Source organism: Caretta caretta, chromosome 1, assembly GCF_965140235.1.
Source record: "Caretta caretta isolate rCarCar2 chromosome 1, rCarCar1.hap1, whole genome shotgun sequence".
NCBI lineage: Eukaryota > Metazoa > Chordata > Testudines > Cheloniidae > Caretta > Caretta caretta.
The window spans coordinates 82,086,843-82,101,512 of record NC_134206.1 but is presented as its reverse complement, the minus strand read 5'-3'; the positions used below and the strand labels follow the sequence as shown (position 1 = coordinate 82,101,512).

Here is a 14,670-nt window from a genome sequence, read left to right as displayed (position 1 = left end):
GCCTGGGCCCTCAGTAAGCAACTGAGTGCATGTTGTTTCATATGATAGCAGGAAACTATTCACTACATAGAATAGAGATGTACAAAAATAATTAACATTGGGATGAAATCTAATCCTCCTTCCCCTGGAAATTCCATATTCTGAAGAATTGTTTTTAGTTTCAATCCTGCCACTCTCCCCTTAATTTGCCATGTTGCTACCTGGTCTAGTACCTATAACAAAGTACTTAGCACTCTTCTGAAGAATTAACTATGTAAAAATAGATAGAACAACATATGAGGACATTTCATTTCATTTCAATACTTTTAATGAATTAATCTGGTTTTCTAGTCCCAGTAAAGGGTACATATTCTGTCAAGTTTAAAGGGAACACTACATGCTGCAGCTCACTCTTTGCCTACTATTATGGTTTTATTTCCATTACACTACTCAAAGCTAGTCACAAGGTTACAAAAGCCATGACAACTGAGAAATTGTATGCCAGCTGCAAAATGTTGATGAATGTGTGTGTTGAATATTTATTCTGAGTCCTGAAGTTATGTTTCCTTTCATTCTTGGCCAAATTGTCGCCCAGGCCTATGCACAATGTAAGAGTAAGCAAGAACCCTCAGCATCCTGTTGCAGATGTAGGAAGAAGAGCAAGGATTGTACACCTGGTTCTTTCTTCCCCTCTAAGCAAGAGGTAGGGAGTGGGCGGAGAGGGCAGGGATGGGTGGAGCCTTGGCTCCAGCTGACACAATGCACGTCCCATTCCTCAGGACTGAATGGCATCTTGAACTGCTTTGGATAAAGGTCAGTAGCAGAATTCTTCCACGCTCCTCCCTGACAAGGAGCAAGTGAGGAGGAGTGAAGGAATTATGGTTCAAAGTCACAGTTCCTTCCCTTTACTCCTCCTAGGTACGTGAAGTTATGGACTGCCACTTACACAGGACTGTGCTTAAAGGCACAGTCTAGCCCTGTGTTAGTAATATGGTTGTGCTGTTTGCTCTTGAAGAGTGACTATACTCATTTTCATGTTTAAACAGAAATGTCACTGAGGCTTTCAATTCCTCATCCAGAATGTTCTTTCATTCAGGCAGAAAGATATACTGTTTATTTGTTGTCAAAAGGTTTTTAATCATTTGATAATCCTGTTATGACTTTGTGCAGAAAAACATGTTATTTCTTATTTTCACCTGCTTTCCTGCTACCCTTCAATAAGTGGCAAGTTGGTACTTTTTCCAGGCATCCAGCATATAAATTTGGTCAATTTTCACTGAGATTTACAATATAAGTGTCTGTAGTTACAGATTCTAGCTAAAGGAAGAGACTCCAGCACTGAAAGGGAAGCATCTTTTAAAAAAATCTATTTTGCTTCAGTCTGTGCATGGCCTGTAAGGCAGAAAACTCAGTACAGTTCTGCTGAGAAAGGTGAGAGATGACACACGGTGTCTCTGCCCACCATATGCCTTGGAGCAGTGTGACCTGGAGGTTCTGTCCATAGCATCATGGAAGGAGGTTTCTGGGTGGGGCAGAGAGTGTAAGGGCACAACCCCAGTAAATATATCCTTTGTTTTCCTTGCCACTCCACAGGCTGGTGGGAGGATTCCAGTCTCTATGGAACTTCTGCACATAAAGCCTGTTCACCTGGATTTTGTGTAAGGAAGAGTGCTTGAGGCATTATTTATTTATTTAAACTTTGTAACTCATTGACTACAGCACCTGGATCCTCTGTTGTCATAAAAGTAGTTTGTGTCAGATCGGTTATTTGGAGCATTAGCAGAATCAGAGGGTTGCTCAGTTGTCCTGAAATAAACCAAGGACAAGACAAAGATTTATGACACAAAGTATATTTTTAAATCATGCACAGTCAGACCACTTTCAGTGATGCCTGAATGTGGCCCTGTGTTACTAACATTAGAAAGTGAACAGGAGACTTTTTTTCCTTTTTTTTAAAAAAGGGTGTGAATTTAGAAGCCATGAAATATGGCAGATTGGCAGTCCAGCAGACTAAATCCTTCTGCGTGCCCCCAGACATCTCAAGCTGTGGGGGCAGCAACCATGCAAGTTTTCTCATATAGCTTCTATGGTGACCTGGAGGGACCATCTCTAGGTTGTGAGCCAATTGTTCAGTGTCCATCCGCAAACAGTCCCTGGCAACTCTAATGAGAGTGGTGACAAGGTTGCCAATTAGTGCCTTGTGGCGGTGGTTTTGTAATGTGGACATTTACCAGTTGGCAACTGGACCAAGACCTCCAAATAAAGGATGGTCAAAACAAGAACCATTTTATTCACCCCCCAAACTCCTAAACTTTGGAAAGAGTTATTCAGCTGAAGACGACCCACATCCAAACTGATCTTAGTAGTTTGGGTCTATTTTCTGTCTGGAGCTAGTACTGGCTCTAGTTTGGTCATCACACACCTCCATCCTTTTGTCCAAGCCCATTCCCTGGCACATCCACTCTCGCCACCTGTCCAACGCCCAGTGATGTCACTTACCTGGGGAAGGAGCTTGGTGGCTTTTACCAACTGCTCCTCCTTGATAACTTCAGGGAGTCCTTATCAGCCATTTCAGGTGGCTCACTGAATGCTCCCTAATCCTTGAAGAAGCTAATAAGGAGCTACTACCTAGCCCTCTTGCCCTGAAGACATCAGGAGGGTGAAAGCTATAAAGACCACTATCCACACGAAAACAAGACATCTGCAGGTATGCGGTCAGCAAGGATGGGGCAAGAAGAATCCCTTGTGGGTCTGTGAAAGAGGGAGAGAGCTGGGGAGGGTGGGGGGATAAAGAGGCTGTGCTTCCACCAGACAGGGTGCACAAATACACACATAGAATCTGAAAATGAGGCCACTAAAGACACCAAAAGGCCATAGAACCTCATGTCAAGATGACAACAGCAGCTAGTTTGGTATGGAGATGTTGGTATGATCGCAAGACCTGTTCTGGCAAGGGGATTGTGTGGGGTACAAGGCTCTGGGTTTTGTTGGGGACCTCTGTAGACTTGGATACATGTCCAAACTTTTAAATGTTTTTCTCATTAATTGAATGCCAAACTCTGTAAGGTTCCCATTAATAGTTTTCATTTCTACTGTCAAATTGCTGTGTTGATTGTGGGGTTTTTATATGTTATCTGTATTTCTGCAATGTTGGCAATGGATTTTTGGATACATATTACATTTTAAATGGGGACTTTAAAAATACCAGCACAGAACAGATACACAGATTTTTAACAACAAAAAATAAGGAATCAATATTGGGGTTAATTTTTTTTAAAACTAGAATTTTATTTCAGTTCAGGAACAAGCCACATGGAAAACAGGGTCCAAAGAACATGTTTTGGTGCAATACGGTGATGGGTGCATTAGAAATGACTAGCTAGCTGCTAGATAGACAAACAAAGCAGCACCAGGATTCCTGTATACATATCCCAGTTTCCTAGAGTTTTCATGGCTCTAAACAGGACATTCTACAGAGCATAAACTTAACCTCATCAACCTAATGCAGTGATTTAAATAGGAAATACTAACAATATTTGTGATTTTTTTTAAACAGTGAAGCTCAAACAAAAGGCGACTATCACCGTATGTCAAAAGCTACAACTCTGCCAAAAGTTAAATTCAGAGAGAAAGTGATAACCAGGAGCCTGAACACTGGTTATTTTGCCTGCTGTTTGATTTGCTGCAGTGAGATTGCCAAGGTCTGGATTCTCCACTAAATGAATCTTCCTCCATTTCAGTGTTTTACATGCACAGCATGTAGCATGAAGCAGTATCCTCCCTTGTGCCTCAACCTTGATGTGGCAGAACTAGTTTAAGAGCTGAGAGAGAAGTTGATTCTCTATATACTTTCAGTCTTTGCCTCTCTGATGAGACTGCTAGCCAGGGTAGTATCTTGATAGGGACTTTTGTGATGTGAACACCTCTATTTTAAGAAAAGGATTGAAATTATTAATTTACTGAAATGACTAATTCTTCTTAAATATTTAGAGTGGGAGGGGGTTCCATTCAGATATAAAGTTTAATGAAGGATTCTCTCTAAATGAAGACAAAATACCATGAATGTTTTCCCTGAAAGACTGACTGCTAAATTTAGTTACATTAAATGAATCAAGCATCAGAGGGGTCGCCATGTTAGTCTGGATCTGTAAAAGCGGCAAAGAGTCCTGTGGCACCTTATAGACTAACAGACGTATTGGAGCATAAGCTTTCGTGGGTGAATACCCACTTCGTTGGATGCACACCCACGAAAGCTTATGCTCCAATATGACTGTTAGTCTATAAGGTGCCACAGGACTCTTTGCCGCTTTTAAATGAATCAAGACTTCAACAGCTCAATTGACCAGGAACCCTAGAAGCACTGATGTACACTTTAAACTATCAAACACCTTAATACACCTACAAGTACTTCTTTGTGACACCAAGACATTTGCATGCACTAAGGGAGTAATGTGTTCTGACTTTTTAAAAAAATAAATAAATACAGCTATATATTAATTATATTAGGCAAATTTATAAATACATTCATATGTCTTTCTAAAGATCTGAAACTTTGACATGCTTGCATTGCTAAGGAACATTCCCATGCACAGTACTGCACAGGAAAATGCTCCACCACTACAAACCATTTTAATTTTCAATGACTAAGACCGCGCTATGAATTAAGTCTTACCGATTTTTATTTTGCTCCACAGGAGCCTTTACTTCAATGCGATCGTCAAGATCTTGGCCTCTGTGAAAATGAAATATACCTCAGTGTTGGTCAAAATGTTCAATTCAACTATAAATTAGCTATAAGGATGGACTTGCATTTTAAAAAGGAAAAAGCATAGAATTTTTCCACAGGTAAGAGATTGCTGACTACACTGCACCATTGTCCTGGTTGCTGACAAACACTACTTTCCAGGAGAGAGTCCCCCATCTTTATTATTTATTAAAGCAGATGTATGCTGAGCATTTTGAGTTTCAATAATAGAAAATAAAATCCTCTGTAATATCTACATTGAATTATTTCCATTTACTATCTTGTATTTATTTGCAAGTTAAAAAGAAATTAACATGGGTTTTACTTTAATAACCTAGACCAAGACAATTAATTGTTGTTAGTTTTGACGCCTGTAACCACATTTACTGAAATAAACCCTCAGTAACAAGACTCACACTTAAGCAGCTACCCAACTACAAACCCTTCTACAATATGCGAGAAACCTCACTATAGGCCTTGCCTCTTATTTTTCTGTGCAGCAGTATTTACAACAGTGAGATCATCAAGGTCTTTTCCTCTGTGAAACAACAAAAATAGAGTGATGTTAAAATATTCTGCTTGATTATAAAATTGGATATAAGTAGGATTTCTGTTTAAAAAATGAAGAAAAACATGCACATTCCCCAGGAAATAATGCATACTGAATAAGTTTGTTAATAGTTCACAAATAGTTATGCCAAATTGTTATTGATAGTCACAAAAATATGCTTAATTTTCCATTTGCAAGAGGAAAAATTCTGATGCTTCCCACAGAAGTATTCCCTTTTGTGGATCTAAATATATGAAAACTATCAAATGATTTAGATTCCTACTCTACATTATATGTGCCAGTGAAAAAAGAAATGAAGTTTCTGAAGAATTCTGACATTAATTCACAGTCTTCTAGGGCATAGATTTCTGTTTCTAGCATTAGTTCACAAAGATAAGAAATATTGTGAACACTAAAACTAAAGAAGCTTGCATTCTGCTAAGGAACTTCTGAATAAATATACATTTGTCCAGTTAGTGTGTTTTTTGGAATGACAGAAGTGATCTACTGTCATATATGATTACTGAGGCTTTATTTAAATTTCCATCCTTGGACTAAAAATGTAAGCATTTAAAAACTAACAAAAATTAGAATTAAAAACATTATTTTTTTCCACTTATTCTATTAAGTTATTATACCAATAAATTATGGTAGATTTAAAGCTGTGCTAATCATCTTATGTTGTGAAGTATTTTAATACCACCTTCCTTAAATTAATATGAAGAATTAAACCATAACACATGACTGTATTACAAATACAACACAATTACAGTTTAAATGTAGAGAAACACTTTCACTTTTACAAGTAAGATTAAACAAGTAGCTGAATTTTAATACAGAACTTTATTTTGACTTTAAATAACTCTCTCTTTCTCTACTGACTTGAAAAAAATGGAACAATGTGTAACCAGTTGTAACCAGTACAACAAAAGGATAAATCCTTTCTAGGGCTGCAGGTGGGGAGTAAAACCATAAAGTTAACTTCACTCCAACTAGCCAGTTAGCTCTGACTACAAACTTCTTTTTTAGCTTGTTTTTTAAAGTTGTTCTTTGTGGACCAAGAAGATGCTAGTATAGATTTCATTTTGATGTGGAGGTCTCTCACACAGTTCAGCCTGCAAAGGGGAACATAGTTAACTGAGTCTACTCATAGTAGCTTAATCCTGCAAAAAGATGGATGCTTCCTAAGAGTCACTGAGCACCTCAACTTCCAGTTGTGTCAATGACATGCAGGCCAGATCCACAAAGGGACTTAGGTATTGTGATGCTGTGGATATTCACTGTGAACAAATAATTAGTTACTGGTCCAGAGACTGAATGTCCAAGAGTTGTTAGGGTACCCACCTGGGAGACAGGAGACCTAGTGTCCAGTCCTCCTGCTCCAATGACTTTTTACCCACAGAGGAACAGCTTCAACTGGAGAGACTGAGGGAACCCCACATCAGAATATCCCACCTCTCAGTGGTTAGAGCACTCACCTGAGAGGTGGGAGATCCCTGTTCAAATCCTGTGTCTCCCTCTGCTGGGCAGGAGAGGGGGAATTAAACTGGGGCCTCCCACATCCTAGGTGAGTGCTCTAACCACTAAGCTAAACATTATAAGGTGAGCATCATGACCTCCAACTCCTTCTAGATTTTGAATGGGACTTGATCCAGTAGGCAGCCTCTGAGCACACCTACCAGATTGGGCCCTACACACAAATTAGGTAGAGGGTGCCTATCTTTCTCCAGTTAGTGGATCGCTCTGAGGCTTAGGTGGGCGATGGTATCTGGGTACCTAGAGAGAAGTGGCAGTGTGCATAGAATCATAGAATATCAGGGTTGGAAGGGACCCCTGAAGGTCATCTAGTCCAACCCCCTGCTCAAAGCAGGACCAATTCCCAGTTAAATCATCCCAGCCAGGGCTTTGTCAAGCCTGACCTTAAAAACCTCTAAGGAAGGAGATTCTACCACCTCCCTAGGTAATGCATTCCAGTGTTTCACCACCCTCTTAGTGAAAAAGTTTTTCCTAATATCCAATCTAAACCTCCCCCACTGCAGCTTGAGACCATTACTCCTCGTTCTGTCATCTGCTACCATTGAGAACAGTCTAGAGCCATCCTCTTTGGAACCCCCTTTCAGGTAGTTGAAAGCAGCTATCAAATCCCCCCTCATTCTTCTCTTCTGCAGGCTAAACAATCCCAGCTCCCTCAGCCTCTCCTCATAAGTCATGTGTTCTAGACCCCTAATCATTTTTGTTGCCCTTCGCTGGACTCTCTCCAATTTATCCACATCCTCCTTGTAGCGTGGGGCCCAAAACTGGACACAGTACTCCAGATGAGGCCTCACCAATGTCGAATAGAGGGGAACGATCATGTCCCTCGATCTACTCGCTAGGCCCCTACTTATACATCCCAAAATGCCTTTGGCCTTCTTGGCAACAAGGGCACACTGCTGACTCATATCCAGCTTCTCGTCCACTGTCACCCCTAGGTCCTTTTCCGCAGAACTGCTGCCTAGCCATTTGGTCCCTAGTCTGTAGCGGTGCATTGGATTCTTCCATCCTAAGTGCAGGACCCTGCACTTATCCTTATTGAACCTCATCAGATTTCTTTTGGCCCAATCCTCCAATTTGTCTAGGTCCTTCTGTATCCTATCCCTCCCCTCCAGCGTATCTACCACTCCTCCCAGTTTAGTATCATCCGCAAATTTGCTGAGAGTGCAATCCACACCATCCTCCAGATCATTTATGAAGATATTGAACAAAACTGGCCCCAGGACCAACCCTTGGGGCACTCCACTTGATACCGGCTGCCAACTAGACATGGAGCCATTGATCCCTACCCGTTGAGCCCAACAATCTAGCCAGCTTTCTACCCACCTTATAGTGCATTCATCCAGCCCATACTTCCTTAACTTGCTGACAAGAATACTGTGGGAGACCGTGTCAAAAGCTTTGCTAAAGTCAAGGCAGAAATCTTCTACCCTGAAAATTTAGGCACTGAGCAAGTTTAGGCATCTACAGGGTTCAGCAGGAGTTTTGTGGATCACAGTGGAGCTTAAAACTGGAATTTAAACACTTAAGTACCTTTGTAGTTCCAGGCCTCTGTGTCTCTCAGACTCTGGCTCAATGTGAAAGCTACATTTCCCTTTAAATTAAAATTTGGACTGGATATGGTAGCACTGATGCTCAGGGAGTTATAGCTATGCCCAGACTGAAGGGGAAAGGGGGTAAAATAATGGGAGTGGTATGGAGTGGAAATCTATCAAGTTCATGAAAAAACTCATACAGATACAGACAGACATCTTCCTCTCCAAATGCAAACAGATGGACATCACACCAAAAGGACTGAAGGTAAAAAATCCATTACAATCTACATACCACACAGACTATTCTGACAGCTTGTGCCACACGCTGTCAAAGAAACTGCGGAACCACCTGATCAACATCCTCTACAGCAAACAGGGAAAGATTAAAAATGAGCTCTCAAAACTGGATACTCTCATAAAAAACCAACCTTCCACACAAACTTCCTCGTGGCTGGACTTTACAAAAACTAGACAAGCCATTTACAACACACACTTTGCTTCTCTACAAAAGAAAAAGGACACTAAACTATCTAAACTACTACATGCCACAAGAGGCCACAACAGTGGTTCCCTTAACCCACCCAGCAATATTGTTAATCTATCCAACCATACTCTTAGCCCAGCAGAAGAATCTGCCCTATCTCGGGGCCTCTCCTCCTGCCCCTCCACCCCCACAAACATGATACAGTTCTGTGGTGACCTAGAATCCTATTTTCGACGTCTTTGACTCAAGGAATATTTCCAACACACCTCTGAACAACATACTAATCCACAGAGACCTTCCTACCAAGACTATAAAAAGAAGGATTCTGGGTGGACTCCTCCTGAAGGTCCAAACAGCAGACTGGACTTCTACATAGAGTGCTTCCGCCAACATGCACGGGCTGAAATTGTGGAAAAGCAGCATCACTTGCCCCATAACCTCAGCCATGCAGAACACAATGCCATCCACAGCCTCAGAAACAACATCATAATCAAAAAGGCTGACAAAGGAGGTGGCGTTGTCATCATGAATAGGTCGGAATATGAACAAGAGGCTGCTAGGCAGCTCTCCAATACCACTTTCTATAAGCCATTACCCTCTGATCCCACTGAGAGTTACCAAAAGAAACTACAGCATTTGCTCAAGAAACTCCCTGAAAAAGCACAAGAACAAATCTGCACAGACACACCCCTGGAACCCCGACCTGGGATATTCTATCTACTACCCAAGATCCATAAACCTGGAAATCCTGGAAGCCCCATCATCTCAGGCATTGGCACCCTGACAGCAGGATTGTCTGGCTATGTAGACTCCCTCCTCAGGCCCTACGCTACCAGCACGCCCAGCTATCTTTGAGATGCCACTGACTTCCTGAGGAAACTACAATCCATCGGTGATCTTCCTGAAAACACCATCCTGGCCACTATGGATGTAGAAGTCCTCTACACCAACATTCCACACAAAGATAGACTACACGCCATCAGGAACAGTATCCCCGATAATGTCACGGCAAACCTGGTGGCTGAACTTTGTGACTTTGTCCTCACCCATAACTATTTCACATTTGGGGACAACGTATACCTTCAAATTAGCAGCACTGCTATGGGTACCCGCATGGCCCCACAGTATGCCAACATTTTTATGGTTGACTTAGAACAACGCTTCCTCAGCTCTTGTCCCCTAATGCCCCTACTCTACTTGCGCTACACTGATGACATCATCATCATCTGGACCCATGGAAAAGAAGCTCTTGAGGAATTCCACCATGATTTCAACAATTTCCATCCCACCATCAACCTCAGCCTGGACCAGTGCACACAAGAGATCCACTTCCTGGACACTACCGTGCTAATAAGCGATGGTCACATAAACACCACCCTATACGGAAAACCTACTGACTACTATTCCTACCTACATGCCTCCAGCTTTCACCCAGATCACACCACACGATCCATTGTCTACAGCCAAGCTCTACGATACAACCGCATTTGCTCCAACCCCTCAGACAGAGATAAACACCTACAAGATCTCTATCAAGCATTCTTACAACTACAATACCCACCTGCAGAAGTGAAGAAACAGATTGATAGAGCCAGAAGAGTACCCAGAAGTCACCTACTACAGGACAGGCCTAACAAAGAAAAGAACAGAACGCCACTAGCCATCACCTTCAGCCCTCAACTAAAACCCCTCCAATGCATTATCAAGGATCTATAACCTATCCTGAAGGACGACCCATCACTCACAGATCTTGGGAGACAGGCCAGTCCTTGCTTACAGACAGCCCCCCAACCTGAAGCAAATACTCACCAGCAACCACACACCACACAGCAGAACCACTAACCCAGGAACCTATCCTTGCAACAAAGCCCGTTGCCAACTGTGTCCACATATCTATTCAGGGGACACCATCATAGGGCCTAATCATATCAGCCACACTATCAGAGGCTCGTTCACCTGCACATCCACCAATGTGATATATGCCATCATGTGCCAGCAATGCCCCTCTGCCATGTACATTGGCCAAACTGGACAGTCTCTACGTAAAAGAATAAATTGACACAAATCAGACGTCAAGAATTATAACATTCAAAAACCAGTCAGAGAACACTTCAATCTCTCTGGTCACTCGATTAGAGACCTAAAAGTGACAATTCTTCAACAAAAAACTTCAAAAACAGACTCCAACGAGAGACTGCTGAATTGGAATTCATTTGCAAATTGGATACAATTAACTTAGGCTTGAACAGAGACTGGGAGTGGATGGGTCATTACACAAAGTAAAACTATTTCCCCATGTTTATTCCCCCCCACACCGTTCTTGTCAACTGCTGGAAATGGCCCACCTTGATTATCACTGCAAAAGGCTCCCGCCCCCACCCCACCCCCTGCTCTCCTGCTGGTATTAGCTCATCTTAAATAATCACTCTCCTTACAGTGTGTATGGTAACACCATTGTTTCATCTTCTCTGTGTAAATAAATCTCCTCACTGTATTTTCCACTGAATGCATCGGATGAAGTGAGCTGTAGCTCATGAAAGCTTATGCTCAAATAAATTTGTTAGTCTCTAAGGTGCCACAAGTACTCCTTTTCTTTTTGCAAATAGAGACTAACATGGCTGCTACTCTGAAACTGCTCCTAAGTGTGGAGATCATTGTGTAGCTCCTACTAGCAAAGTAGTGTGGCAGCTTCCTGCTTTAGCTCATTCCTAAAACGGTTTATGGACAACAAGGACCTTGGTCTGAATCTCTCTCTATTGACATTGAGGTCCAACACACAAGTCAGTCCCTTTAGAATGTGGGGCAATTTATTAACTGCTTAACTCTGCTCTGTCTCTGGCAAACACAGCTATTCTGAGTTCTTCAAAATTTTGTTTAATCCCCTACAAAATATATCTAAAGTTACATAGGAAGTTGTGCTGGACACTGATGAACTCTGAGGCAGCTATAAACGTGCATGGAGATTGCCAGTGATTCTCACACAAACACACACACACATACACCCTCCTGGGCTGGGGTGCTGGAAAAATTTGTGTAGTGAGAGTGCTGAGAGCCATTGAACCAAACCATAAACCCTATATATAATGGAAACCACTTCAAGCCGGGGGTACGGCAGAACCCCCATCATCCCTAGTTCCAGCACCTGGGTGCTGACTGATTAGTTAATAGTGCATAAGTGTTATTTCATCATTGCTATTATTTTCATTCTAATGCCATCCTGTACTTCTGAACAGCCGGTGCTACTTTTTAGTCCTTTAAGGACTTTATGGATTTTAATATTAGTCTTTTTTCAAACTCCAATAGTTATACACTACCACCTGCATCAGAAAAATAGAAACCGAGATGCTTCCAAGACTTACCCCTTGTCATCTGTGTGAGTTGTGGGATTTTTTTTTAGATTATCAAGATCTTGGCTCCTATAAAAGATAAAGCAAAACCAGAGCAGGTCACAGTCAGTACATACAATTGTCCATTAGCTAAAATTAAGGACTTGCTTAAAGTAAAGAGGTTATTGACACGTTTTTCAAGAAAGATGGAATTAAATTGATGGCAAAGTTGAAAGCCTACATTGCTAATTCAATTATATATAACCTGTAAATATATACCCATTCAGGTATTTCCATTTGACCCAAGTAACACCTGATTATGTTTTAGAAACAGCCAACTACACCTAACATATGCAACAAAAGGGTAAATGCCTTCTTAGCATTCATAATCATGATTTAAAAACCCCTACTTCAATAACTTTAAAAAAAATTGCATGCCTTTTAGCCAGCAATGAACTTTAAACCATGAGATTACTGAATCATAAAATCAGCAGAATATTACTATGATGTATGAAGAATGAGTCCTCGCTGAGAAAAAAAAACATAGCATAAACTAGAAGAAGCTAATCAGAGGGAAGACTATTCAATACAAGCCAAGAAGATTCAACAGTTACCCTCTGGACCAGCAGGATTCTGATTTAATTCTCACTGTGTTGGTGGGACAGCATGTCCAGCTATGAACTGGGAGGCATGTTACTTGGATAAACCCACTCATTCTAGACCCTCTCATCTCTAGTTGGCAGACAACACTTCCATTGTCTGACATATCACAATTTAAGTTTGCTCTCCATAAAATTACAGCTGGTTGGAAAACAGAATTTCTGTTCCATGGAAAATTGTCACTTGTCAAAATGTATTTTCATTCCAAATCAGAAAGAAAAGCTGAAAATTTTAATATTTATTGCAGAATGAAAATTCCAAACAAATTCTGATTACAGAGCTATTCAAATATTTAGTTTCAGTAGCACTGAATCACTTCATTTCAAAAATGTTGAAGCAATATAAAATAATGTAATATATGATAATAATAAATTATGGTAATAATAAATGTTGAAATGAAATGAGTCAAAATGAAACATTTTTACCTTATTATAATTTCCTATTTCAACGTGTGTTTGCAAAAATATTTCCATTTCAGTAAACTGCATTTTCTAATGTAAAATTTTTGGTCAAAAACTTTTGCAACCAGCTCTACCTAAAAATCAATCCTAACATTGCCTGTATACTTTAATTAGGTTAATATCTTATATCATTGATTTGTGAAGGAAATGAGAGTTGGGTTAGAAGTATAAAGCTGTTCTTAAATAGAGGACAACAAGAAAACAGCAATTCCCACTACAGTAACACTCTGACTTCCTGTAGAGCGCAGTCTCATTCTCCTAGTGCACAGTGTTGCATGTGTCTTATTACTTGAAATTCCAATAGCTGCATATTAAACAGTTCTATCTTCAAACACACATTTAGTGAAAGATAAAGACAAAGGGCTCTGCAAGATTTCCCCTTGTCATTTGTCAGCTGTGGGATTCACTTTGGGATTACCAAGATCTTGTCTTCTTTAAGGATCAAACAAAATTAGCATGAGGGACTCAGAGGACATTCAACATCAATTGTCTAACATTACGTAAGAGCTATTAATAAATATGTATTCTACATATTCTTCTAGAATCACGGATAAGTTTAAATTTGTTATGTTTGTAATTCTGATATATTTGTGGCCACTAACACAGTGTTGCCAACTCTCACTATGTTATCACAAGTCTCATGGTATTTAATGTTTTTCTTAAAGCTCCAGATCCTGGATTCATTTGATTATGTGAGAATCTCAGCTTTTATTAAAAGAAAAGTAAGTTTCTAGCCCCTGGTTGTAGAGAAATGCTTGAAAACAAACCTTAAGGCTCAAAAAAGAAGGCGGATTAAAAGAATCCAAAATTTATTATTTTTAAGCCTATCTCATGATGATGCTCTGCCGCCCACATAGCTACCGCTGCTCATTTGAGATGGTTTAATTACTCTGATAGCATGCCGCTGTAAGTCTCTAGTGTACACATAGCCCTAGTTGTTTTTAACTCACCTGGGGCCTGATCCAAAGCCTATTGCAGTCAATGGGAGTCAGGCACTTGTTACATCTTGTCTTAATTAAACCCTGATCCTGGAATTGAAGACATGTCAAATGCCACAGATCTCATGTGACACTAATGTATGTAGGCAGACCTTCACACATTCCTGCATCCCAGAATGAATGTTACACATTCACTTGGGCTCTAGAAAGCAGGAGGGCTTGGACTGCTGCCACTACAGGGGCTACTGTGGTGCCTGATGAAACATGCAGGTCCAAGATGAAGACCTCTCTGCCTTCCCCTTTGGCTGCTTTCAAATTGCCCTGCAGTTTCTCAGACACAAGGAGCAACAGAAAGGGGAAGAGGTAGCATTGGTGACATGACATGAGTGCTCCACAGGCAGGAAAGGTGAGGGGCTTCTGGGAATGTGTGAAGTGACAGGAACCATGGGGGCAGTTGGGA

General features: G+C 40.9%; 1 protein-coding gene across 5 annotated transcripts in view; it reads right to left on the bottom strand.

Moving 5' to 3' along the window:
• The window catches only part of SCEL (sciellin), a 90,304-nt gene that overhangs the window by 11,433 nt on the left and 64,201 nt on the right, over positions 1–14,670 (bottom strand). For 4 of the 5 annotated variants that reach the window (XM_075129172.1, XM_075129164.1, XM_048852825.2 and 1 more), the window contains exons 13-15: positions 12,185–12,241; positions 4,652–4,711; positions 1,702–1,785 (exon numbers count right to left, since the gene is read on the bottom strand). In XM_075129172.1, coding sequence (XP_074985273.1) covers positions 1,702–1,785; positions 4,652–4,711; positions 12,185–12,241 — 201 coding nt within the window. The remainder of the gene's footprint in view (positions 1–1,701; positions 1,786–4,651; positions 4,712–12,184; positions 12,242–14,670) is intronic. The other variant, XM_075129175.1, reaches the window with a different exon arrangement.